This window comes from Agelaius tricolor, unplaced genomic scaffold (genome assembly GCF_023055355.1).
Source record: "Agelaius tricolor isolate 1412-34295 unplaced genomic scaffold, bAgeTri1.0.p SCAF_10, whole genome shotgun sequence".
In the NCBI taxonomy this organism is placed as follows: Eukaryota; Metazoa; Chordata; class Aves; order Passeriformes; family Icteridae; genus Agelaius; species Agelaius tricolor.
In genome coordinates, this window is record NW_027269270.1 from 15,467,424 (window position 1) to 15,494,716 (window position 27,293).

At 39.1% G+C, this 27,293-nt stretch overlaps 1 protein-coding gene across 2 annotated transcripts in view; it reads right to left on the minus strand.

The window, feature by feature from the left end:
* Positions 1 to 27,293, minus strand: part of MAP3K20 (mitogen-activated protein kinase kinase kinase 20) — a 90,723-nt gene that overhangs the window by 39,032 nt on the left and 24,398 nt on the right. For both annotated transcript variants that reach the window (XM_071434891.1, XM_071434889.1), the window contains 8 exons: positions 21,864 to 21,951; positions 17,583 to 17,684; positions 16,758 to 16,823; positions 15,779 to 15,807; positions 15,524 to 15,661; positions 9,547 to 9,633; positions 5,995 to 6,069; positions 609 to 715 (listed from right to left, as the gene is read on the minus strand). In XM_071434891.1, coding sequence (XP_071290992.1) covers positions 609 to 715; positions 5,995 to 6,069; positions 9,547 to 9,633; positions 15,524 to 15,661; positions 15,779 to 15,807; positions 16,758 to 16,823; positions 17,583 to 17,684; positions 21,864 to 21,951 — 692 coding nt within the window. The remainder of the gene's footprint in view (positions 1 to 608; positions 716 to 5,994; positions 6,070 to 9,546; positions 9,634 to 15,523; positions 15,662 to 15,778; positions 15,808 to 16,757; positions 16,824 to 17,582; positions 17,685 to 21,863; positions 21,952 to 27,293) is intronic.

Sequence of the window (27,293 nt, forward strand, 5' to 3'; positions counted from 1 at the left end):
TAATCACTTATGAATAACAATTACAATCAGCAATAGCTAAAATCATATGCTCAAGCAATGCTGGAACACTGTAAAAAATGGGACTGGCATGGGCATGTGCTGGATGTGCGAACACACAGCTGACAAAGGAGAGAACACATAAAAAATGGTAGAGTGCATTCAAGTGAGCACAAATAGAAGCCTGACTTGGAAGGTAGGGTTTTTAGGCCCCTTATCCTTCTTTAGTTTTAATATTAACATCACAGATACACTTTCTATGAAAATGGCATTAAACCTATATTTATCTGGGTTCTTTTGCCCCCACACTATTGACTGAAACCTTATAATTGGTTTTAAGATGTGAATCACAAAACCATAAATATCATGATGCCTAAACCACTGTAATAATAAATATAGGGTACAGCTAAGTGCATTGGCTCCTAATACAAGTTTCGCAACATTCTGGGCATTCCTGAAAAACAACAAGGTAAGTTATGTTCTAAAAATACTTCAAGCACACATATTTTCTACCAGTACATCATTGGACTCTGATGTCTTTCTGAAAAAAACCACTCATGCCATTTCAATGTAAAACTTCATCATATCATCTTGGGAGGAAGGAAACTTACCTCCACTCTGCCTTGTTATGCAGGAATGAGTTACACTGGTCTGGAAGGTTGCTGTCATTTGACATAGATTCCAGGATTGAAATAATCTGCTTGAAAGATGGTCTTTTCTGAAGAAAAAAGAAAACCAAAACAGAGCATTTGCATTCATATAAAAACTACTAGAACTATCTGCAGGAAATTTTCAACTGAAACCCCACAATTAAAAGGAATTGCCACACTTCTTTCTGACCACAGCATCCTACAAGAGGACTGTAAATCTGTAAATGGTTTCTTTTTGTTCTTCCATTAAAGGAAAGTTTGAGAAGAGTTGCACAGGCTAGTAAGACTCAAGCCTTAGCTTAGTCTGCCATGTCTGCTAGTAAAACAGGATTAATAAACATTAGAATCATCAATCATCTAGATTCTTAATTTGAAAGAATATTTTTTCTCAAGCTAAGAGAGAAAATGCTTCCAAATAGAGAAAGCTGGACCATCAGCAACTGGTAATTATACAGATGGCCTTTTACAGGTATTAATATAAACTCTGGTGTGTGAACAAGCCATTTAGCTGCCTATCAAAAACAGGTTTCTGGCTGCAGTTCCCCTCTTGCAGAGGAGATACTTTCAGAAAAACTCTCACTTAGCTACTTCAGGAGCAGCCAGGGAAGAAGTGAAGATTGAGGTTAGGGAAGGATGTCTTGCCTGGCAGCTAAGCTCATGTTAGTGGACTCTGTGCTCTTCTGTCCTGGGCTCATTTACTGAACTTTGTTCCAGGGCTCTCCATCCAAGACCCATTGTGCTCACAAGTCAGAAAGACCAGGTAAAATTTCTCTGGTTTTTTTTTTTTTTTTCCACTTTTCCCTTAGTCCCAAAGGGAAGCTATGAAGTAGGATAATAACTGAAAACTGAAAAAGCCAGTTAAATGTGTTTCTTGAAAGAGCACTGACTCTGTTAGTCTGTTTGACAGACCCCAGACAAGGTTGAGACAAAAGGTTGAAACAAAATGTAGATACATAATAAGGGGATGATGCACATTCTCTCTCTACTGTGCCTTTAATTATACCATTTCTGCTAAAATTACAGATGCCGCAATTAAAACGTGCATTTTAATTTGGGAGCACAAAAACAATTAGGAACAATGCTGAGGTGTCTCTCTTGGGAAGATCCAAGTGATTTCCACATTATAAAAGACAGACAATTTCTTTATTTTAAATGTCAAACAGCATGAAAAAGTGTCAAATGCATAACAAAAAGAGAGACAAGCTCTCTTATACTGTAATGCTGCACTCTTCGGCTGTAACTGGAGGCTTTGTCTGTCGTTTTTTGGTCCACCTCCATGATTTCAGGCAATGGGCAGTTCAGTGAGCTACACACATTTTCTTTGCCACAGACATGCTTGTCCCAGCACAAGTGCTTATGCAATTTGCTCCCCAGCCCAGCATGCAGAGAGGGGCAGACAGGGCACACAGAGCTCACAGCAACAGGTACCAGTTAAGCAGCCGCACATTGCCTGCACTGGTGACACAGTCCCTTGTATGGAAACCCAGCAGGGTCACCCTGCCTTTACAGGGGCTGGGGAGGCAGCTGTCCTCCCCTCCACATCCATGATGGTGCTGGACTTGCCACAGCTGAGCAGATCCTCTGAACACACCCTGGGAAGAGCCCAAACTTTCTGGTCAGGAGTGGGCTGCACTGGGGGCACAGAGCACAAAATCCATCCCTGGTACCATCACCACTGACTCCAGTGTAGTTTTGGGGCAGAAGAACCTTTGACCAGCCTTCACACCTTTTTTGTTCCTATGGCTGCATCTCTTGTGACCACACCAGTGGATGTGAACTGTTGAAGGGATTCAAGGGCCTCCCAAATGGTGAGGAAGCTGCCATACAGGAGATGGCGGCTCCCTGAAATTACCAGGGTACTGCAACTGCTACGCATTGTCCCACAGACTGGCAGGTACATAATGTGCCTATACAAAACAAATTCTATTTTCAGGAAGACACCAAGGACAAACATTCCCATGCTGCATTATCTACAATATTTTATGGACTATTCAGGATAATTTACAAAACACATCTATGAGTTTGGCTTGCTCCTTTTTTCTCAGGTGTTTAGAGGAAAGTATAGGGCAGGGCTGACACTAAGTGAGCACTGTTAGCTCTACTATCAGGCTTGCCTGGAGTAACCAGAGTGGAGACAATGACAGAGAACAGGGCTTTTACTAAGGGCAGGCAAAAGGATCAACCAACTGATTTGGGAGAAGCAGCAACAATCATGTGATGGGTCCTGCACTACAGGCAAAGGGGCTGCAGAGTTGGTGCAACTGGAGCTGGAACAAATGCAGACGGAGTCACACAGTAATGTCAAAGTACTGTACATCTCTGGCTGTGCAAATTCTGTAAACAGCCAGCAGTTACCCTGCCAGCTTTGAAGCAGCCAGATTTACAGGCAGCAGCTTTGCATGGAGACAAACCTGACAGGAAGGCACAAGCCTACACTGTCACATGGGTTTTGATGGTTTTTTGCCCCTAGGAAAGGATAATTTCAGATTTAATAAATGCACTCTAAATGCAGAGTAATACCTTGGCTAAAACTGGCAAGAAGTGATTTGGGAAACTGGGAACCTGATCTGAGAAACTCAAAAAAAAAAAAAAAAAAAATCTTTTCAGTTGGTAACTGCTTAGCACTTTCTAGAAAGCCCTTGTAAGGGATTCTTAAAATATCAAGGCATGAGTCGCCTTTGAAAACTGTTTCCCTTTATATCTGTGATGTCTCATACTGAAACCTTTAAAATATATGCCCCTCTAGAAATAATTCTGGCTAATGTTTTCATTGTTTCCTTCCACTCAGTATTTCTTACTGAATAGATCTCCATAAAACCAGGATATTTAATCCATATGTCTTTCATTTTTTGTTTCTTCTCTGTTCCCAGATTTCTGATTTCCATTAAAATACTCTGTAATTTATAAACATCTTTGATGTGGAAAGAAACTGAAGGAACAGATGAAATGAGAAAGAATTATTCACCTACAACTCAAAAGCAAGTAACCCCAGTAAACAAAGACATCAGTGATGAGCAACCTTGTTTCTACAATTACCTAATACCCAAGCAAAAGCAACTTGTTCAGTAGAAATTTTAATGTGTGAACTGTTTGTTTCAACTAGCAGTTTAAACTGCATAAAGACTACCATTCCAAGTATCATGTGGAGCACTACAGATATTTTTCTCCATGTGTGAAGAAATCCTTAAGAATTCAAAGCAATATTAATAACAATGTCTGAAGAAATTATGGTGTGAGCAGTGTCTGACACGCCAGCTGCTCTGCAGCAGCTCTCCAAGTGTATTCCTTAGCCCCACCATAAATGTATATCCCTCATTTCTCAGGGGTAAGCCACCAAAAGTTACCCCATGAATTCTGTGGGCTAGAAGTATGCACCTTAGCAACTGCTTTTGAGCAGCTGACATACTCAAGCTCACCCCTGCTTGACCTTCAGTAACTTGTTCATGCATCAATGATCTGATTTTCTAAAGCTAATCCTGGCAAAGAGGGAACGCTACACAGAGCAGTATTTCAGAGGAGCGTGCTCCATCTTTTGGCTCAAGCAGGCCACACAGCCCTTTATCAAAGCACTTGGAGAGCTGTAAGTAGCGACCCTTTCCCAGCACGTGACTGAATAAGTCAGTCACATGTCCAAATTGTGACCACAGATTACTCCATTTCAGTCATGTGAACAAAGCTGTAATTGCCTTACAGAAGAAGAGCTGCACAAAAAAACTAGCGAAGAGCAGACTGTCAGAAAAACCCCATCTCACATGAGATTCACAGTTTGCATGACTTCTGGGAACAATGTCCCCAGGAACCAGCCCAGACCCAGATAAATCACTCTATCAGACAGAACTCAGCCTGATGGTTAAGCATCATTCTTTTACAACATGCAGATCCCTCCCTCTCCTTGAGAAACAGCAACAGTCTTTTGGACACTTATGGATGTGGCTCAAACAAGGCAAAGTGAGCTGATCTAGTATGTGACAATTACAGAAAAGAAGCTCCAATAATTCTTATTCTGAGGCCTTTGGTAGTGATGCTGACACTTGGAAGCAGTTAGTAAAGATAAGCAGTCGGCACTGGAGGTCCTCTTCAGTAATTACTGACCTAGAACTTAAGCAGCCTACTTGTAGATTCAAAAACTTGAAGCATTTTTCTCCCCTCTCCCCCCTCTGTGGGGAGGATACAAGGAATTATTAAAAGAATGGCAATTATATGTGTGTTCATGTGGAAAACACATGTTGATGGAGCTCAGTCTTCCAGATCCATTCTGCAGGAAAGCAACTTCTTGCTTTTAAAAGAGAGACCAAGAATGCATATTTCCTTTCTCATATTATTCCTCTATGGCTACTCTTTGGTGATAAATTCTAATTTAGAGCACCTATATGCTTTCATTTGTCTTGGAATTAATCTTGGTCTCCTTGAAGTAGTTGCTAACTTTCTCCTGAGTTTAAAGAAATTAAGTTCTTCCTGGTGCCTTGACTTGAGAAAAAGAGCACAATTTCCTTTGCTTAACTATTCTTCAATGTCTCAAATATTTTCATAGGCAAAGGAAATAGATGTTAATCCATCCTTGGTACTAAAGCTAGTATGCCCAAAGGCTCTTTTCAGCCAGTTTTATGTACAATAGGATGGTCACAAAGTCCATTTAAAGAAGGTAACTCTCATAATCTACACAAGCTTTTACTGTCTAAATACTTATTCAATCCCTTCCTTGTAACAGCAGATTAATAGTAACAATGGTGCAGCTCTTTTAACTTTTTATTCTGTTTTCATGGTTAAACAGCACTGCTATTATCATATTATTACAGTACAGTCATTATAAAGCTCACTATTCAAGCCCTAAGGGAACAGATTAGGAAAGGTTTAATGTTAATTTAGAATATGTTGCTGCTGTTCCTACCCATGTTTTATGGATTAATTTATTCTTTACTTATACTTGTGTTTTCAACACCAGTAAGGCACAGAATTAGACCTTGAAATTTGTATTTTATAACGTGATGCTCACATACATCCAAGTATTAACCTTTGAAAGCAAATATAAAACCCACAAATTTTCCACTTGCTCCAAAATGGCCACATTTTTGCCATCTTACCATATTCCCATATTACCATATGTCATTGTCTTTAGTAGTTACAAAGTTAGCAGCATAGTAACTCTTGGTTAAAAGGAAGAGAGAGAGTTATTTAGGTATAAATATATAAACTTACTAAAAAAACAAAGACAGTCCTGGGTATCTTTGTCAAGAAATATGTCAATGGTGTCAGCTCAGACTTGTACCCCAAAGAAATGCTAATGCACTTTGCAAAACAAGGCTGGGGTGGTGGTGGTGGTGCAGAAATCAAACACACATTTAATTACCTTTGAATCAGCATCCCAACACTGGTGCATCAGTTCTGCAAAACTTCTGGGACAACTGCTTGGAATGGTTAATCTCTAATGGAAAGAAAATGTACCAGTTACTGAAAGCATTTCCCTTTAATCTGCTACTAAGCAATTTCCTATGAGACCAATAGACTTCAAAGAACTAAAGCACATTCTCTCTTTTAAGCATAATAAAAAAATGTGGAGACATATTAGAAAGAAAAATCAAAATTACTAACACTAGCAAGAAGCACAAATAATTTTTAATAGAGCTATAAGAAAGTACCATATCAAATGCACAAATGGGGTTCCTAAAGAAAGCTCAGAGAGAAGAAACAAAACCAAGACAAACAGCTTTTAATACTAAAGCAATCATTTGTGGAGGTTACTGCATAGTATTTTAAGTTGCTTGTCAGGCATTATGTACAGCCTGCTTTAATTCCTTTCTCCCACATAAATGATCTAGCTGTACAATACTATAATCACTTTTGACACACAAATAGCTGAAATATAGATTACATTAAGTGAGTTAAAAAGAGTTAAGTGAAGCTCTACATGACACAAGAGACGCTTCATGAGCCTGTGGTCAGAAGGATTAATGAGGACATGCAGATCTCAGAAAGCACTCACAGAGCACAGTGAACTCATAAATATTTCCTAATGACTGAAGACAAGGAGTTGCTGGTTATAGCCAGGACCACTGACTACAGAGAATTAGTTTGCAGCTAGTTTGGTTTCATTTGCTGAGACTTTTAAAATAGAAGATTTTTACATTAACAGCCTGCCTCCAGACTAGAAAGCCTAAAAGCAAATCCTTTCTCACATACATGGATACTGAAGCCTCTCCAGCTGATTGCACATGCTTTCAACATTACAACTGAAGGAGATCCCTCTGCTCTCACTAAAGCTGTTAACTGACTTCAGATGTTTCATATTATATGAATAATTTTTTTAAAGTTAGATAGAAAACCAGTTTCTCAGTGAAAGTGAGTCCAAATGTAAGAGGGGTCAGGCTGGAAAAAGGGTTCTTGTCCTCTAAGAGGCAAGAACCAGGAATTACATTCCTGTTCAGACTATCCTCTCAGGAAGACCCTTCCATCTGCCCTACTATTGCCATTTCAGAAGCAAAGCAGACCAAGTTATATCACTCTGTACCATTACATTACTGCAGTGTGACCTGCAAAGCCTTACAAGACACAGCAGCCGAAAGTAAGAGTTAAATACTGCTCCAAAAGCATTTGAACCCTGTAAGAACTGGAAACATGAGACACAGAGGCCAGGCACTGCAGAAGTCTGATTACTAATGTCATAACTTTATGTGCAAGGGTTTCTGTGGAAGAAATACACAGAAATTTGTACAATGCACAAATAAGTTGCACTGGTGCCTAATGTCTAATTGAGTCATTGGCCTAAAAATACACTGGCTAGTCTTGCTGCAGTATTGTCTGTAACCCTCAGTGTTCCAGGAGGTGGACAATCAGTAGCAATCACCACTTGTCTCACTTGTGAGGAATGTCGTCTATATAATACGTAATATAAAGGTAGCAGGATCCAAATGTCATGTTATAATAAAGAACACATTTCTCAGTGGCAATTTATTATGAGATCATGTCTAGCCTAACCTGAACTCTCACGCTTTGCTTTTCTTAAAAAATCTCTACCAGAATAAAAATAACACTGTGAAATTGTGCATAGTGTCAAAAGAGATCCATACAGACACATTAGAATCTACTCCATTTGCTAGCCTCAGGCTTTACAAAGGGGATTTTTGCAATTATGCTTTGGCCTCAATCCCTCACTGATTTTAACAAAAGACTTGCAATCCAAAAAATGGAGGAGTGGCTCAACAGAGATCCAGTCCTGTTGTGGACTGGAACCATGCAATCCCACTGATATCAACAGGCTGAACTGAGAGCAGAACCTGACCCTTACACTTGTTTTGGGACACAGAAAACTAAGAAAAGTAGCACAAGCTGACTTTTCAAGGCCTATGTTGGACATGCTACCCATGTCATGGCCAGAAAAAATTAAAAGTATGTAATGCCCTCTAAGCTCCCTCACAGCCCCCTAAGAAAAGTGGTAACAACAGGCTAGTGGTACCTGACAAAGAGCTGGCTCTGAGAATACCACCCCTTAGGTTTCTTCAGCCCTTAGTAAAACAGTCATATCTACATTTAGTTCATACTGTATTTTACGCAACTCCTTGCTCTGGAAAACTGTAGAGAAATGTGTGTTGTACTCTCAGACATGTTTCAGCATGTGACTGCATGTCTTTACAACATTCCACTCTTACCCCTTACATAAAACTGCGTGTGGTAGGCACAAGAGCCAAATACTGTTGATGGAAAGCTTTAAGGTTCCTCCTTCAAAATGATGTGTGAGGCTTTTCCTGGACTAGGAGAAAGAGTGTCTTTGTGCCCCCTGCTCTGATAAATGCAATAGAAGACCACATTCACAATCTTCACACTGTTAGTGTAACATTTCCAACTAATTGGTATATCTCACTGGAATTAATCCAGTCCTCAAAAAGAAGAAAAAAAGAGAGAGGGAAAAAAACACCAACAAAAAACATTAAACTAAGAGGAGGAAACCTAACTCCTCTGTTTAACTCTGAAGCATTTTGAGAAACAGTTTATGTAGATAATAGAAATCTGTATTGTACAGCCGGTGCCTCGCCATTGTAATGTTTCCCAAGCTTCCGCTGTGTCTAGATAGAGGAGGTTTCATCTTTGTGGAGGATTTCCATGCTTGTCTGTGTGTGGTACAGTCACAACTTTAAATGTTTTTTAAATGTAGTTACTCTCTTTGATATCAAGGGACTATGTGTTCAGATATACGCTCACATGTCCAACTAACTGAAAGCCTCAATTTGTGAGGAGAAGAAAAGCGAGGCTGGGGACACTGTACAAACGGTGTTTACACCACTGAAGTGCTTTTGAAATGGAAAGACTCTGCATGAGGAGGCTTGCAGCTATGCCACAGCCTTGCCGATACCAGTGAGGAGCTCATCTTCAATGTAGTGTTGAACGTAGGTGGCAAAACTGTAATTTCTCTCTTTTTTTAAAACTATTTTTTCTTCTTTTATTTTTGAAATTTTCATCTAAGCGGCAGTTTCTTGTACTATAGTGACTCCTGCTGGGAGAGTTAAGTTGAAGTAGCTGAAGGTCTCTTACAGATATATCAACTCCCGGCCAGTAAAAAGATGTCCTAAACGCAGGAGATGGAGTTAAACTGTTCCCCTACCTTGGACGCAATGGCTTCTTTCATCACTAAGAACAAACCCCTAGGTTTTACAATTGAGACTGAGAAACTAGTACAGTACTTGTACAATTTTTGATCTACAGCATCACGACGTGAAGCTGCAACAATTAGATGTAAAGGGTCCATTCATGAGGAATAACATCACTTTGACCCTTTGTGTTAGCTCCTACTGCTAATCTTTCCATACGCGTGAACTTACTTTCAATTTGAAGAAGATGAAAAAGTCTTTTGCAAAACCCCAATACTGTTTTCTGATCTATGTACCTGAATGTAGAAACGTAGTCTTACCTCGTTTTTTTCCACTACAAGCCAAGCTACTTGTAATCCTTCCAAGCCTTTAAAGGGGACCTCCCTTGTTAGCATCTCCCAGAGAACCTGGAAGAGAAAAAAAGAAAAGAATTTTTATTTCTGTACTTTGTATTTTAAATACATTATTAAACCTTGATACAGCACTATTCTGTATCCAATTACCAGGCAACCAGTTTTCATTTGCAGGAACTTGGACCAGTGTTTGTGTGCAAGATCCTCTCACAAAATTAATTTGAATGTTTCTGCTTTTTCCTCTACAGAAAAGCTAAGATGAAAAACTGGGTTGCTTTTTTACTATCTTTGTACACTATAAAGTTCACATTTGGCAACTGGGTCTTGGGAAGACAAGCTCTTCCTCTCCTTCTCAGCTCCAACTAGACATTGCTTTGCAGTAATTTTTCATTTAAAAATATTTCTATGCAACTGCGACCAGTGAATATGATCCAAAAGGTATTTAGCTCCTTTGATATGCCTATAAAAATACAATTTTGCAATCAAAACTGTAATTATTCATCTCCAAGTATGTGATCATATTAAACTAAGCAATATACAGCATATAAAAAATTACTCACTTCTCCTTGAGTTTTTATAGACATACTGTCCTTAGCTACAGAAAGATCTCCTAGTTTTGCATGCTTTTAGCCTTTTGATAACACAGTACCCAAGAATCTAAGGTACTCTGTAGAAAAGAGTTTGGCATCATCAAAAAGGCTTCAAGTCAATGAATCCAACTTGTTTTTCTGCCATTGGGACAACATATTGGAATTCAACCAAATTAATAGCACTTTGTACCTTCACTTGTTTATGTCCCCCTTTTTTTTTTAAGCAGAACTTTCATATACACATCTTGTTGCAAATATCTGCAACCTTTTTCTTCTGCTCATATATCAAGTATAACAACAACAACAAAGAATCTTTAATGCAGGATTTGCCAAAATGCATTAAGATCCTTATACAAGTCTCTATATCCTCAGTGTTTGGGTTAGTGCCCAGGTTTATTCCAGCTGCATCATTTTGAATGGATTGTGGACAGCTATGAAGATAATGAAAAAGCAAATGGAATAATATTGACAGATGGAGGTCAAGCAAAAAAATGCATTGAAGCAGAGTTGGGCCTTTAATCAAGTGAACAGGGTACTCCAACAATAGACCTATTTGAATAATTCTGCTTGAGTCAGAAGACTGATTAGTAAAGGTAAGAGTATCTTGGAAAAATAAGAACAGTTTTTCTGAGAATAAGAAATATATGGGGAGAAATATCACAGACCTATTCAATTATCCTGTTAGCCTCAGTTCAATCCTTTCAGAAGAAAAAAAAAGGCACCTCAATTGTAACTCAAATTATCACCTCTCTACTGGTAGAGAAGGAAATTTAATTGTGAGAGAAGGAAAAAAAAATTACCAGTCCCATGTACTTCAGACAAAAAAGGAGTGTATAAAACGGTCAGTTTAAAACAAAGGTTCTGGACCAAATCAAACATGTGGTTGAGCAGCCTTGCAGAACAACCTTATCTGTTGGGACTGTACCATGACATCACAGAGGAAAAAACTCAAGTTTGCACATCAGATAGAGCAGTATCTAAATAACCTTCCAGTAAAGAACATAATGAAATACATGTTAAATGTCTTCAAGAGCCTTGAGCTGGAAAACTACTGCTGTGCTATCTTTCTTTCAGAAGACTGTAAATTTTAAGAGCTGTCTTGTTTCATTCATGCACATATGGTTGTGCAGAACATTTTGCACCGAATTCCTTTATCATGACACCTTTAGTGTTTATTTCCACTGCCCCAACAGATCACTGCCTCCCTAAACCAACAGTGCTAGCTAAAAACTCGTCCCAGACTGCACACAGTTGAAGAGAAAAACAGCAATTTGACACAACAGGAAGGATTTTTCTTGATGCCTTCATTTTACTAATAAACGAAAGTAGAAGATACGAAAGTGGGATGTTGGAAACCCTTGCATTTACTTACACAGGTTTAGAAAATATTTTAAGAACAATGCAATTTTCATATTCAGGCCAGATGTGCAAAGAAAGCCTTTCCTTCCAACAGTGATGTGTGTCTATGCTCAGTTTTACAGGAGTTTCAAACCCTTCTCACGGACTAGCTACCCTGAATCATCAGCTAAGGTGAATGACTGCATCAGCAGTCTTTTAAAAAGCAGCAAATGGGTACTGTCTGCATTCTCACTTGCCTCTTCCTCTCCCCAGGGTGATTCAGCAGCAGACAAGGACCTCAGCCTAACTTACCCCAGCCTCTTCATTGTGAGGTACACTCTGTTCATTTTCAGAACTGGCTCCCCAGCTCACTTCATATGGAAATTATTTTATCTTTCCTTTCTGGTCTATAACCTAATTGAGACTGACGTGGTTCACTTTCCCTCCCACATGTAATGGTGAGGATCACCTCCTTTCCCAATCTCTGTGATGATGGACAGCACGTGCTCACAGAGAAAACAGCCAAGCTAGAAACAATGATGAAAAACAAAGCAAGGCCATTTAATATAGTGCAGTAAGCTGCAGCCTCTGAAGATGCTGGACTCATCTTTGCATATAGAGGAAGAGAAAGGAGAGATAACTGGATGAATATACACAAACCTGACTATAAGAAATAGGTGGTCTTCAGAAAAAGCTCAAACATTTACTTCTGTCAGCTCAGCTGTGCATTTCAATTCCTATCCTCTCAATTATGTGACAACAACCCAAAGGAAAAACTAAATCCCCAACACCTCTACCCCATACCCTGTCTCCACACTGGTGCAAAGGCAACAAAGATTCAAAATGCCATGTGGATAGGAGAACATCCAAGTAGTAATCTGAGGAAAAGAAAACACTCTGAACACCTTCACTGAAAAAAACTATGCTTTGTCTGGTAGGAAACTGTTCACAGACAATGGTCAGGAGCCACAGTTAGCAGAGGTACAGCAAAAGCATTAGCATTGCACTCACAGAGGTACTGCCCTTAGGCATGAAAATTAGGTCTGTCTTCTCTGCATTGATCCAACCGCAGTTAAAGATCGCATCATTCTTTTCAAAAAGAGTAAGGGATAACCCCTGGAGCTGGCCAACATTCCCTCTATAAATAACATATGTTCTCATAACTAAAGCAGTGTTTGAACAGCTGCTACATTTAATGGCAGTCTCTAGGCCACCAATAGCCAATTAATGGTTTTACTTATTTGTTCTTGTAAGTGATAAAATAATTCAACTATATCGGATAAGCTTTCTGCGATTAAATACATTTATACTGATACACAAACACACACTGTGGTGCACTACAAACAGCTCTGCCAGGATAATATATTCTGAGCATATGTCTTCATGATTTTGAACAGCTTTTAGAGTGACACTGTCATTCCACATACACTTTCCTATCTGGCAGAGACAGCAAGGAATGACAGAGATGGCAAGGAATAATTTTTGAGCAGCACACAGTGACATAGAAGTCAGTTTCAGGGTTGATCACTTGTAACACTTGGTTTTAGTTGTTTAGAGTAGACTTGGAAATGGATCAGAAAGGGGAACTACAGCATGGCTGAAGGAAAGTGTAAGATCTCTCTTTGTGCGGTAATAAATTCTCCTTGAAAATTTAGCTTTAGCATTTCATGACAGTATTATAAATTATTGACTGTGTATCTCAGAGAATGCATAGGCCTGTTTAACCATCCATGAAGGGCAGGACAAGCTAATCTAAACATTACCTATAAACATGCATACAACTGTTCACAAAAAGGAAAATTCATTTCAGCTGAGAAGCAGCTCAGACCTATGAGGCTGGAGAAAGACTTCAACACTTCATGGAAAAGAGCTCTCGCACAGCTTAAGCAGAACATTTAAAATCACAGATGGGTTTGAAGAAAGAAAAGACTGTCAGATAAAAAAATAAAAGAAAGGAAATTAAAGAAAACCATGGGAAAGATGACAAATATTGCAAATGAAATATCTATTCCTAGCATCTTACTAGTTTACATTTGAAAGGATTCTGTTCTTTGTTAAGAGGACTTTAACTGAAGTAAAGCAGATTTGTCTCTCTAGCACAAAAGCTGCTGGCAAGTGTTATGCTTCAAAAAGAGATTCTTTACATTTTGTTTTTATAGATGATAATAACTTAAAGAGACAAAAACACCCTTTCTCAGATTTCTTGTTTTCAGACCCCTAGCTACTTCTCTGGTAGTTATAACACTTATTATAGCGAGATTCCAACTTTCAATGTTATATTCAGGCCATTTCTTGCTGTTATAACCCCCTAATATCAGTTATTTCAGAAACAGAGAACTTGGGCCACTGCCATTCTTCATTTCTACCCATCTATCTCCTCTGAAAACAATGCTGTTCCAAGACTAGAGTTATAAAAAGAATAATTACTCCTAAGTGCTTATGAATTCATAAGCTTCTAGCCACAGTAGAACACATCAATTTAAAAATAATGTATTAAAAAATTGTGGGTCATTACTAGATATTCTAAAGTAGCACTACACAGCCATAACAATGCTAAAATATTCTGGTAACACGGAACTGTTTTCATAACGAGGATAGTTCAGTTTTACCTCCAAGCACAGAACTGTCAAAGAACCTGACTTTTTCAATGAGGTCAAATAAACTTTTCACAACACACTGTTCCCAAGGCACTGTTAATACCTGGTAAGATACTAAACAATTTCTTACTTTCTCCCACTTTGAAAACATTACTAAAGTCAATTCAAACTAGCATGACTATGTGAGAAGTTTGAACTATAATACCATGTTTGGAATTTTTCCTCGAACACTGTTGTTCTGTTTTGAAACTGGAATGTTTCCCTTCTGTGGACAATATGTGATTGCTTCCAGTAACAGTTTACATTAATATTTATATTTGTTAGCTTATGTTCTCTTACTCTTTGTGACCTAGTTCAGTTAAGCAAGCAAGGATTTTGAATCTGACCATATAGGATCCTTGCTAACTTTCAAACTTTCACTGATAAGTGACGTCACATCATGTCTCAAAAACTTTTCTCACTATAAACAACTGTTTGGCAAAAAGTTTAAGTCACTCTCCACTGAGACATCAGCTTAGCTATGTACAGCCATAGGTGCTAGCTTTAAATCACAGTGCCTCCCTCACATCTACCTCCTCCCATTCCTCAAAGAGAAAGAGACAATATTTGGCAGGTAGTGAAGAATTTCTCATTCTGCCACCCACTGTTGAATCCAAACAGAAAAATGGTTAATGCACCAATATGCATAGAAACTACAGCCCCTCTTCCTTTCCTTTTCCCCCAAATACTCTTTACTGTCCTCTGCCAGAGGAAGGCTATGGGGTTAGGCACACAACTGATGTGACCAGTAGGGCTATTTCTAGCCTACTTTGTATTGCAGAGCAAAACTAAATTAGAGTTTAACTGTTGACAGAGTAAAGTAATTCACATTACTGAATCTGAAAACCTGACACTCTTATGAACTATAACTGATTCCTCACCCTTCAGCAAAGCAGTGCTGGGCTTCTGTATTTTCAGATGGGGTCTATTCTCACAGATAGTGATAGCAGTCTTTTAAACAATTGAGCATAGAGGAGTTGCTTTTTAATAAAAATCAGTGACACTCTATTTTGGGGAAAGTGGAATGCTAATGTTACCCCCCATTACAAGACAAGCTTTTTCTCTTTAGTTCCACAAAAAAAAGTCCCACAAGCAGAGATTCATGATGCTTTCAGTAGCTCCTGAAAGCCTTTGGGCATATGCTGAATAATTGTGGCACTTCCTACACTAGCATGCTGCTAATCTAATGAGATGCTACCAAACATGCAAGATACTATGTTCTTCCTATCATTTTCAAGCATATAATTATAAATGATGGGTCAGTCATAGAAGGAACTGTGACATTTGTTGTTGTTCTTATTTAGAATTGCTGCAGTTGCAGCACATGAGTTCTGTCTCACTGACAAACTGCCACAATGCACAGTGAGATGAGGCACTCACCACTCCGTACGAGTATGTGTCACATGTTTCAGACACTGGAAGACTCTGAATAACTTCTGGGGCCATCCATGGGAAAGTGCCCACTAATGACATGTGTGTTGTATGGGAGTGGAATCTTGAGGCACCAAAATCACAGATCTGGCAAAAATAAATAAAATATTAAACTGGTATTGTGAGTATTGACCTCATTCATCAGACATAGAAAGATCCAGTCAAGCAGCAGCATCTCTCAACAAATAATTAAAGTGTTCATACCTTTAACACACCATCAGCAGCTATAACAACTGAAAATGAAAAAACAAAAGGTTACAAGAATGCAAAAAGCAAGTCCAATACATTTTTACAGCAAAATACTTCATTTTTCAATAAGACAAATGACCCTAAGGTGAGCCAGCATCTGAATGTGCACACCTGTCCTGGTTTCATTGGGAAGCTAACAGAACACCTGCTGAATAAGCCTCTGAACAAATGCAAAACCTTTCAGGCCCTACTGAGTTAAAAGACAGCAACACAGATGAACTTCATTCTCCCCAGTACAGTTAGGTTTAACAAGAAACTCTCTGGAAGAGTCACTAATAAAAAATAGAAAACCTACAACCGAGGTGAGACCTACGTGTTTCTTGACTATTATACATCATTGAAATCTGTGCCTCTCCTATCCCACCACTAGTGGTAGAAGTTTCATCTAAAAGGCAATGTTCAGCAAATTTCAGAAATTACTGTCAACTGCTAAGTACAGACTCCACACTGAATGTGTATGACTCAAAAGCTTGAATATCTGTCAAACCTCAAAAAAAGCTACAACAAAGACATGATTTTCTGATAAGAAATAATAAGCCTTATCCAGTCTATTGTGTCTTGTTGAGTGTCTGGTGTCTGCCAGCCTTTCCTGGTACTCAACCTTTCCAAATAGAAAAAAGAAGTAAGGAGTGCCCAGGCAGTATCTGAAAGCTTCATCAGCTTTCTTGGCCAATCATGACCAGCAAGACACAAGTTGAAAGAGTCCTCCACAGTGCTCTAGATGATGCCAGGTCTGTAATGAACTTCAGACAGGCTCAGGATGGGGAGGAGGGAACAAGACAACAACTTTTCTGTGCCTCAACAAGTGCAGCTTTGATGACAACCATGGCATTAGTTAGGCATTCTGCTTGTTCACAAAACTCAGGCACAGATTTAAATGCCACATTAATGGGTAACAGTAAATGTAGATCGTTTCAGAGTATTGCTACTTTACCATTCCTGGACTTCAGGTCCCTGTGGATAACTTTGACTGGAGCTTCCATGTGTAAATAGTGCATTCCTACAGAAAACAAAGGAACAATCTAGTTAGACAGGCTGAGCAGGGCCATCCCGTTTCTGCAGTCATGATTCCTGGTTCCCACTAGTTGTACTCATTACAAGTTGCCATACCTGTGTGCCATACTGACGTGCTGAAGGAGAAGCTTCCCACAATCTACTTTGAGTAAAAAGCACTAACCAAAGCTCACTTATCTCTCAAAGCATCTATCTGGATATGCTAATGGTTTTTAATATCATATGTAGTTATTTTCTCTAACTATATAGTTAAGGAGGTGTCTACACAATTAAGCCAGATATGAATTTACTTTTTTTTCATTAGTTTACACTAATTCTTGTGTGGTCAGTCACAGAGAACACAAAGGATGGAACAGCTTATTCTACATTATTATATGAAGAGTTTCAGTATGTTTGCTGAGAATAAGTCCTTAGCTTCCTTAAATGCCCCAAATCAAATGAAATGTAAGGGCAATTATGCACTTTACCTCATAATTACACTACATCAGCAAATTATCCTCTTGGGACTTAGGGGCACACCAGAACTGGCTCACAGAAGCCATTTTCACTCCAGAATATTTTTGGATTCATAATAAACAAGGAACATATTGAAAAGAACAGTGAATGGGTTTTGCTTTTTTCATTTATATATGTTTGACTGGCTTTCTTACCATCTCAATAAGGAAAACTAGGAAAGCTTTCCTGACTAAGGAAGCTGTACATTTGCTGGCTGTGTAGGGCAGTATATGCTACTCTTCTTGCTTACCTTTAGCTATGTCAGTGGCCCAGGTCATGATATGATCCATATCCATCTCTTCACTTTTGTTACTATTAATGTAATCAAACAGTGAGCCAGCAGAAGCATACTCTGTTTAAAAAAAAAAAAAACCAAACAAACCAAGATACATAAAAACATTGCACCTAACTTGAAAGACATAATAGAAACTCTGCCAGTTCCAGAAAGCAGTCCTCTGGCTTAATGACAAAGAATTTGGGTTCAACAGCCTAATACTATTACCAGTAGAGTAAGAGAGTTTATCTGATTATCCCAATGCAGACATAAGCTACAACTAACAAAAAATGAAAAAAAAAAAACAAATTAAAAAGGGCAATCATATAGAAAAACAGACATTAAAATGAAAAGGCATTAGAAAGGTCCAGCATCAAGAAAGATCAGGCAAAGCAGTTTAAATTCCAGAGTAAAAGGCTGTGCAAGCTCCTTGGTCAGGACAAGCAGATGTTTCTCCTTATTTCCCATAACTATACCTACAGAATCCCACAGCAGAATTCTGGGGTACAAACAAGGGCATTTGGGGCCCACTGGTGTTTGGAACTGTGGCAGATGGAATCCAGTCTGACTGTCAGAGTTGTGGGGCTTTAAGCAGGAAAAACAAGTTAGTCAGCCCTACACATATTTAGGTGTGAAACTGGAGACAACTCAAATCTCTACAGTACCACTTTCATATAAACTAAAATTCTTACTTTTTTAAACAGTGAATTAACCACATTTAATCAAAGAACAATTAACAGATGAGTTTGGTGGTATTAGATTCATTTTATTGTTTCCAAAATCAGAGGATATTCCCCACTGTAAGCAGTACTGTGTATAAATTATGCCCCATATCAAAACGTAATTTTTATTTATTTTTTTAAAGTAAAGCCACATGCTAAATATATAAAATTTTGTTACAAAGAAAGAGTTTGCAAATAGAAAGTTTCCTATTTCCCCATGGAGAAACAAAACAGCAGATCAAATAATTTGTTCATGAAAAAACAGAAGGATGAAACCAGAAGGCTAACCCTGTGATAAGCAGGACAGATTTTCTTGTGCTGCAGGTCATCTACAGCAGTTTAAAGCCTGTAGCTCTTCTGCTCAGTATTTATTATTATGAAATATTAATAGGAATAAGTTTTATCTTATTTAGAATTTGTTTCACCAAAAACACAACAGGAGGTTTGTAAGATGAAACAGCTGATACATTTTCTTTTATCTGTTTGCAGTGACAGGGCAGGCAGATGCCACCCAGTGTAGGGGGATACAAGGAGCAACTTAAGCCTTTTGTCCCTCTCTCCCAAGGCTATTCAATGTGCTTCTCAGGCAGAATTTAGAACCTATTTAGAAGACTCAAAATCTTCATTTTATTTCAAAGCAGCCACAAAATCATTGCTTTTAAGAATACATCAAATGTATCTGATTTTTTTTAATAACAATATTAATCAATGATTGATACATGATAGTGTAAATGCATACAAAAATTTCCATTGTTCCTAACCAAAAAAAACCCAAAAAACACTGGGAGATCACTGCGTGGGGAAAGAAACTGAGACCAAACTGAATCTGCAGCCTAGAATGTGGCAGGTCAGATGGGAAGACTCCAGTGCTAAATGAAAGAGGGAGAAAATAGCAAGTCCTGTGAAAGTAAACACTCAAGTGGCAAGTTAGCTTTGGATCCCTGCTGTACAACCTCCCACTGAAAGGACAGACATGTTGCTTCTGATGTCACCAACAGAGGAGTAAGCTGCTGACCCGCACATTTCCACAATTAAAACAGAAGCTTTTTTTACCCATGATGTCATCATCTGTCTTATAAATGGATTCTTCAGGAACAGGTTGCCTGCATGCTTTGCATGCCTTTACAATGCATAATTGGATCCATCAGGGTCAGGGGACAGCTCAGCTCCTTCAGCCCTTTGCCACTTTGTGTGAACAGAGGCAAGGAAGCTTCAATCAACAAAGCCCCACTGTCAGTATTTCTTCCATATACTTACTGTGCCACAGATATTTACTAGGAGCTTGTGGATTTGGAAAGCCTATTGCAGGGACAATGTTTTGCAAATAATGAAAAAGAAATATTTGCTTTAGAAAGAAAAGCTCTGATTGCATTACTGGGCCCACCCCGTGATGCTGTGGCAGACATATGGTTCTGTGCATTGGGGGCACAAGCTCTGAGAACTTTTTGGGATGAGGCAGCTGTGGCCAAAAGCCATATCTGAAAGCTACATATTGAGACTGCTGCTGACAGAGATGGCCAGTACCATCTAGAATGATGGGATCCATGACAGCAGCTCACCAGGCAGCAGGATGAGCTGGAACACTGACATACATCCTAGGAGGAAAACATTTTTTAACTCCAGCTGTAGCCCTTCTCAGAGAACTCTTCAACAATCCTACATGAGACATTAGATGCAGTTAATGCTCAGTACATGCCAGTACTTGGCTGAATGCTCTCATCTCCGTCACTCTGAAGAAACATTAATTTCTCAGGATTTCTTCTTATTTGGGATTTTCTCTCTCAAGAAACAAATCTCTAACTAAACACAGGATTGTCTGCAACACTGAAGGCCATCCAGAAAAACCACAAAGTGAAAATCCCTCTAAAAGACATTTGAAGTGTAAGCAACATTTCTTTTATCAGTAACCATTCTCTCATTTGAAAATGGTGTGGGGAAAGGGAGCCTTGCCTCCATTCCAATCCACAGGACTCCAGTCTCCTCAGAAGTTGCACAGAGAATCAACAGTTTGTTAAAAAATCCCCAAACCTCTTTCTTTTTCAACCAGGTGTGATCAGAGTTCCCTGTGGAACAAAGCTGTTGAACTACACACTGTAGTCTCTATCTCACAGGCAGTTAAAGAGTCCCCATTCTCAACAGCACAGTGAATTACTTTAGTTGCTGTCTGTCCTGTGACTGGTAAGCAGGTCATACATCCTCCAAACACTGATCTTTGGTGCGATCAAGCTGAGGTCTTCTGATCTGGACATCATCCCAGGTCATGGATTACACCTCACCTTTACTACTCTGCTTGCTGGTTTACACTTATATTAAAAAGGATAGTAAAATTACATCGCTTGATTTATTAGCTTTCTATTAATTTTATTGTTTCCAGAAGGGATTCAAATTCCTGTCTATATGACATCATCAGTGCATTTCTAAGTGGTGCAGACTGTGGTCACTCCATGCACCTCTGGAATGCTGTCTGCCACACCATGACCTCCAGTAGGCTGGAGTAAGCAAAGCTCCCCACGCCCTGAAACATGCTGCATTTCAGATTACACTGTCACCTGCTGTGATAAGCAGAAGTCTTAAGTGGCAGGTAGAAATAACTGAATTTTCACAATTTCTGACCACCAATCAACAAAAACCTGACCAGCAGGGACTCAAATTGGTGTTAGATTGTGCCACATGCAAAAGACTACTCTTCACACTGAGCTTTGAAAGTTACAGACACGCCAAAACATGCCTCCTAATCCACACTTTCATGAGTTTTATCTCTCCAAACATTTGTTTGAGCAGTTGGGAAATTGCTTTCAGTTTACTTTCTACTCCTATCTTATGTAGTTTGTGCCATACAGAAAAGGGAGAAAATTCTTTATCTGGACCATCTCCCAAGATAAGAGCAGGAAGCTTAAAACGGTGACAGAAAAAAAACAACCACCAACAAAATACCCCGACAATACCACAAAAAGCAACTTCTGCATAATTCTAGGAATATCAAAACAAACAAAACCTAGTTTTCCATGTACAAAGGGAGTTGTCTTACAATGCCTTATTAACCCTTGACTCTATTTCAAACTCTTCCCACTGTGAACTTCACAATGCAAATTCTCCTACTTTTAAGTGCAGGCAGAACTCATGGGGCGGCTTTGGTCTGAGCAGATACCCAGCCCACCTTCCCTCCAGAACAGAACCAGCCAGAACTTCATACCATGGAAACCTCTACTTTTGTGACACACCAATTAGAATGGGAAAGCAATTCTCCAAACAGGGTACAAGAACACAGTGAAAGGTACTGTTAAAGGAGTCCTGTATTTGTGCACTAAGAACACCCTAGGCCTCACCTGCCTCATGCTGCCTCCAGCTATGCTCCCAGCCTGGTTCCCACCTCTAGCACTCCCAATTACATTGAGGCAGGTAGTGCCAAGCACTCTTAACATTTAAAAAAGACCAGAACAATTAGCAAAACACTGCAATTGAGGTAACACTGAAGATAACCTAGTAACATTGTAGCTTTACAGAGTGGAGAAAAAGGTCAGACAAAAATCCTTACCTGTAACAATGCCATAATTTGGAGGTTCAATGACAGCTCCATAGAACTGAATGATGTTTTTGTGACTGAGCACACTGAGTATTTCTGCCTGTTGAAAACAAACAAATAAACAAACAAGTTAGACAATTCAGAATGGGTCATTTATCATAATAACTTATTTCATACGCCACTGGGTATACACACATACAGCATATAATATACATATATATATATCTAAGCACACACATATCTAGGAAAGACTGCTCACAAATCCTTGGCATTTGAAAACCTAGCGAGAGTTCGGCAGATGAATGCTTTGTATGTTTGGGGGGGTGGGAAGGTGGGAAAAATAAATGTGAGACTATTCTTTCATGGCTAAGGCACTGATGTAGGAAGTTAAGCCTTTGGAAAAATTGAAGATCTTGGAAAACTTTGTTGCAAGAAAGATCTGGGATTTTTGGCAGAGCAGCAGCAGTCCAATCCAGAATTTGTGTTTATGCACAAAGTACCATGGGTTCAGCGAGTCCAGCACTCCAGGCTGTTACAGCATTCCATGCACACATAGCTCCATCCAATGTTTACTGGAAATGTGGAATTTCTAGGCATGCGCTGTGGAGTCTGATTAAATACACAGAGCAAGCATGCTTGAGATTGCCAAATACCCAGCAAAGCAGTTTAAACTGCTCCTCAAAGCAGACTACAGATGTTTGGCAATTCTGGAAAGATGTACAAAACCTTCAAATTCCACTTGAAGAATGCTGCTGGGTTTGAGCAAGAGACTGCGAGACAATGAGACTGTATTCACAGAAATTAACACGTATAAGCCCTGTAGCTTTTGAGAAAAAAGGTCAGGTATTTCTGGGAAGGTGTCTCAACAGTTTCACCTCTGCAGTGTATCAAAACAAATATATAACAGATTTTAGACACATGTTTTTATACAAATATAGATATTATGCAAATACAGATATGTACTACTTTATATTTTTCTTCACAGTAATGCTTTAAGATTATGAGATTATGTTAACTCTGTGCCAGGCAAGAGCATCTAACAAAAATAAGATCACAATTAATGCCTCAGAACTTATCAAGAGTATCTGACAGATCCCTTCACAGATCCCTTGACTTGCAGCAGGAGTGTTGCTGTTTGCCCACAGGTGAGTCTTCACACATGTTCTCAGAAAGCTGCCAATTAATTTATTTTGTAGACTTGTAGGTAAGTCAGTCTGCAGTATGATTTGCTGAAAACAGCATACATTTTAAAAGTTAATTTTCTGGTATTGTGAAAAAAGATTACTCACTTGATGGTAATACTGTTTTTCTCGCTGAGCAGGCTAAGCAGCATGAAGAGTTAGTGTAACCCAAGTTAAGTTCAAAGCTACGGTTAAGATTTAATTGCATATGTGTAAATATCTGAGCATTGGCTAAAGGTCTTCAAAACTGTGTTGAAGTTACTAAAAAAAGTCTTTAAGCAACAACAACAGCAAAAAATTGAGTCATCTAATGCCTTTATCTGTAATTATGCACATAAGCACATGTATCATGGTACCATCTATAAAACATAGGCCAAACAAATATTGGTTTGCTATAGCTCTAAATTTATTAGAATAATAGTAGCTGATGTACTATGGGTTTCTGCATAAAAACTGCTATAGTCTTCCTGTTTTCAGTTAATCCAAAAGGCCACAAAATAATTTAAATGGCAGATATCTAAGCAAATGTGAAAAGATTGGCCTGCAGGTAAACAGCAATGCTCAAGACTCAGCCAGTCAAGGGATCTGCCAGCAGAAGGAGCTCTGCCCTACAACTGCAGCCCCACCAATCTCCCAAGACAAGGAACTCCTGCAGCAGCAGAAGCAGGACTTGTACCTTCAACCTCCTTCCCCCTAGGCTGGAGGATGCAGGTGACCACTGAGTTGTTCAAATCTCCATGTCAGAAACTTTTGTATTATCTTTGTATATTCCTTAGGAAATATTCAATTGGGCATTCAATTCTCTAATTCCTACCAGCATTACTGCCAGATTACCAGGAGACCTCACTCTCCTTGACTGCCTAGCTGAATGTTCTGATATGGGATGGGAATAGTACAAACAGTTACAAAAACTATCTAATCCACCTTTTCCTTAATACCTTGGTAGAAGGAATGGAATAAAACCATCTTCTTGTGAAGTACTCAAAACGCACCATGTCTTCAAAGCTATGAGCACACCATCTGCTGTGGTGTTTACAACACAAGTACTTCAATAGGTCAGAATTAAATTGATGGGTCTCATATTCAATTTTCTAATAGCATAATATATTTAGGTCCTGGCTATAAAACAAGTACTTGGTGAATCTTTTCAGAGAATGATTAAAAATGCCCTGTGATTAACAAATCCAAGTTCCATAGCTCCCTATCCCACCACAACTATGTGCAGAACCCAGTGACTGTTCTCCATCTCATACAAGATGCTGCTGGATCCAGTAAAAGTCCATCAGAGTCAGTGGACAACAGGAGGGGCTGCACTGCAGCAAACCCCAGAACAACCCATCACCCAGTGCTACCATGACAGGGACTGCAATCAAAATATGAGTATCAGGCCAAGCAGATGAGTACTTCACTGCAACAGGCACAGACACACGGTGGTTTTATCACTTGGAAATGCAATAAAATATTTTTAAGGCTATCTTATTTATGTTATATACACAAAGATCACATTGCAGAACTACAAAAAAATGTTGTATCGACCACAGCTAATACCATCACCTTCACATTGATGTTCATACTCTAATCTGGGATTTAACAGATACCAAAGCAAGCTTCCATCTAAGAAATCCAGAGAAGCACCTTCTAATTGCCCACAGATATGACAATGAAGAATTGTGGGGTAAAAAAATTTCTAACTTTTCCTAAGGACCATTATATCACAAAGAAATCCTCTCTAAATACTTTTAATCACTATGCTGTTGTTCGCACTAGCGATTCTAGACTATTCCTTTCATGTTTTGTTCTCTTCTGTTGCTGTGATCAGCTGTGAACTGTATTAGCCAATTTAGACTCTTATTCCTTACAGTGAGAACCACATGCAAGCCAGTCCATATCTTTGAAGCTTTTGTACTATCTTTGACAAGAAGGTGCCGTATTTCAACGAAAATTACTTTCAGATAGCAAATTACAAAGTGGTGGGTAAAGACTGGTATTTCAAAGGTCTCTTAGACACTAACAAGAATATTTAGAATCACCTTTAAGCATCAAAACTGTACTTTAATCCAAAATTCCTAAATGCTTGGAAGAAAATTCTGTCATGCATCTACCTATCTACAAGCTGTTGAAGAAGTCAGCCCTCGATGGCTTGGGCACGACTCTCTTCCCTCAGTAAAGCTGCTATCCATCTTATGCAAGCTAAATGAGCACCAATTCCTAAATAGTGATGACAAGCAACAAGTATTCAACTACTTCATTGCATTAGTTTTTTGTGTGAAAGACAGAATTTTTTTTAAGGTTGGTTTGAAGCAGAACTAGTGGAGTTCAGCTGAATGAAAGACATCCAAACACATTAATACAAACTCCCTGGACATAGCATAGAGACACAGACACACAAGGTAACTGCAGCAGAGTTGAATATTATGCTTAGTACCATGATAAACTTAGTAACAGCCTGTTGCTGACCATCAAACTATGCTAAAATTGTTCATACTGCACTTATATCACAGGTATGGATGAAATTATGTCCCTCTCTTGAGTCCTGCTGAAGGGATTACAGACGACACACCATTTCTTGAAGGCAAAGGGATTCAGATTTCTAAACAAACCTAATCCACTGCTTACATAATTCAAATACCACAAAATTCAAGGTCAGAACAAATTACATTGAAAACTTTTTCATTTAATTCTCACTTACTGGCTTACTGTAAATCAAGTCAATTCATAAAACAATCACAATGTAAGAGTTTGTAATTCAGGTAATCCCTAAGTGTACAAACAGTGTAATTGTGTCCTCTGAACCATGGTATGGATCACAGTGTTTAACAGGTAATTTGGTTTTATGCCTGTTTAATCTCTACTTACTGACATATGTGAAAATGACAGTTACATCATCTAAGACTGACATTACCCTAGAGCTGCTTGTAGACCCACTTGTACTGCTCTTAACCTTGTAGTACAAACAACCATGCATGAATAACCATACTTCAGGTGCTTCAGCAGGTAAAAACAAGGTCCTCCTCCAGGTCTTGTCTGTGTTCAGCAATAGCTGCACAGAAATCACAAACACAAATTCTAACCACAGCCAGCAGCAGATGAGGGGACAAAGCAAGCTGCCTGGACAGCATGGTCTCGTTATGAGACCTGCAAGCCTGAGCTCACCAGGATGACCCAAGCCCTCACTTGTTTTTGCTCTCCCTTGTACCAGTGCAGCAAAGACAGCAAGTGCAGTTCAGCTCTGATGAGGTCTTCAAGGTCAGTGCTGACTGCAGATGTGGGCAGTGGCCACCTGATGCTGAGCTGGCATTACTTGGGAATCAGACAAGGCCCCATCGTCAGATCTTTAATTGCAGCCGCAAAGACAGCAAGGATGTGGATGGAGGCACTTTGCAACAGCTGTGTTGGTGCTTGCCAGCTACTCAGAGCAGCTGCAGCTGCTCTTGTTAGAGCTCCCTATCCCAAGGCAGTTAAAGTTAGCAAAGACCAAACAACTCAGCATATTTTAGTTACTCAGGTTCTCCTTGGAAATATATTAGAAATTTGTTACGCTCACACTTGTAAGTGAAGAGAAGTGATCAAGGGTTTGGGCAGTCTGCTCCAGCAGCACAGCTGGAACTGTAAAAGGACATCTGTTCACAGAGTTCTTCAGTATCAAAAGGCTTTTTTTGCATGGGTCCAGACAAACTGAGCCCAAAGCAACTCAACCACCACTTCTTCCAGGTGCCTTTGGAGCAGCTGACTGGAAAGTGAAGTATCTTTCCACCGTGGTCTGAGCACACTGTTTTAGGATTAACACAGGAAATAGCTGCAGCCCCTTATGAGACCATTGCGTCACCTATTAGTAAATCAGGGAACCACACATCAAGTGGCACCTTCACTCCATGCAAAATTACAGAGTTGTACATGGTTAGCGATTTAATCTCGTTAATACAACTTCCTTAACTGCCTTAAAATATATATTATTACACTGTGCAAAAGTTTGGCTATTTAATTTTCCAGAGAACTGTTTGCCATGTTCATTAAGGAGATATTTAGACACACTTAAGGCAGCTTTGGAAAGATTTTTTTTCCTAAGTCTTGTAGCATTTTAAAGGCTTTGACCTTTGTCATGTTCTTGGGAGAGCTGCAACTTAGCTACTCTCAAGGGATTTTACAGTCTAATGCAAGGGCAGCTGGAAGCGGCCAGCTGATGCTTCAGTAAAATAATTTCTAGTAGTGAAAACCACATACAAAAAAGATACAGAATGCTAACACATATAAATCCCACACC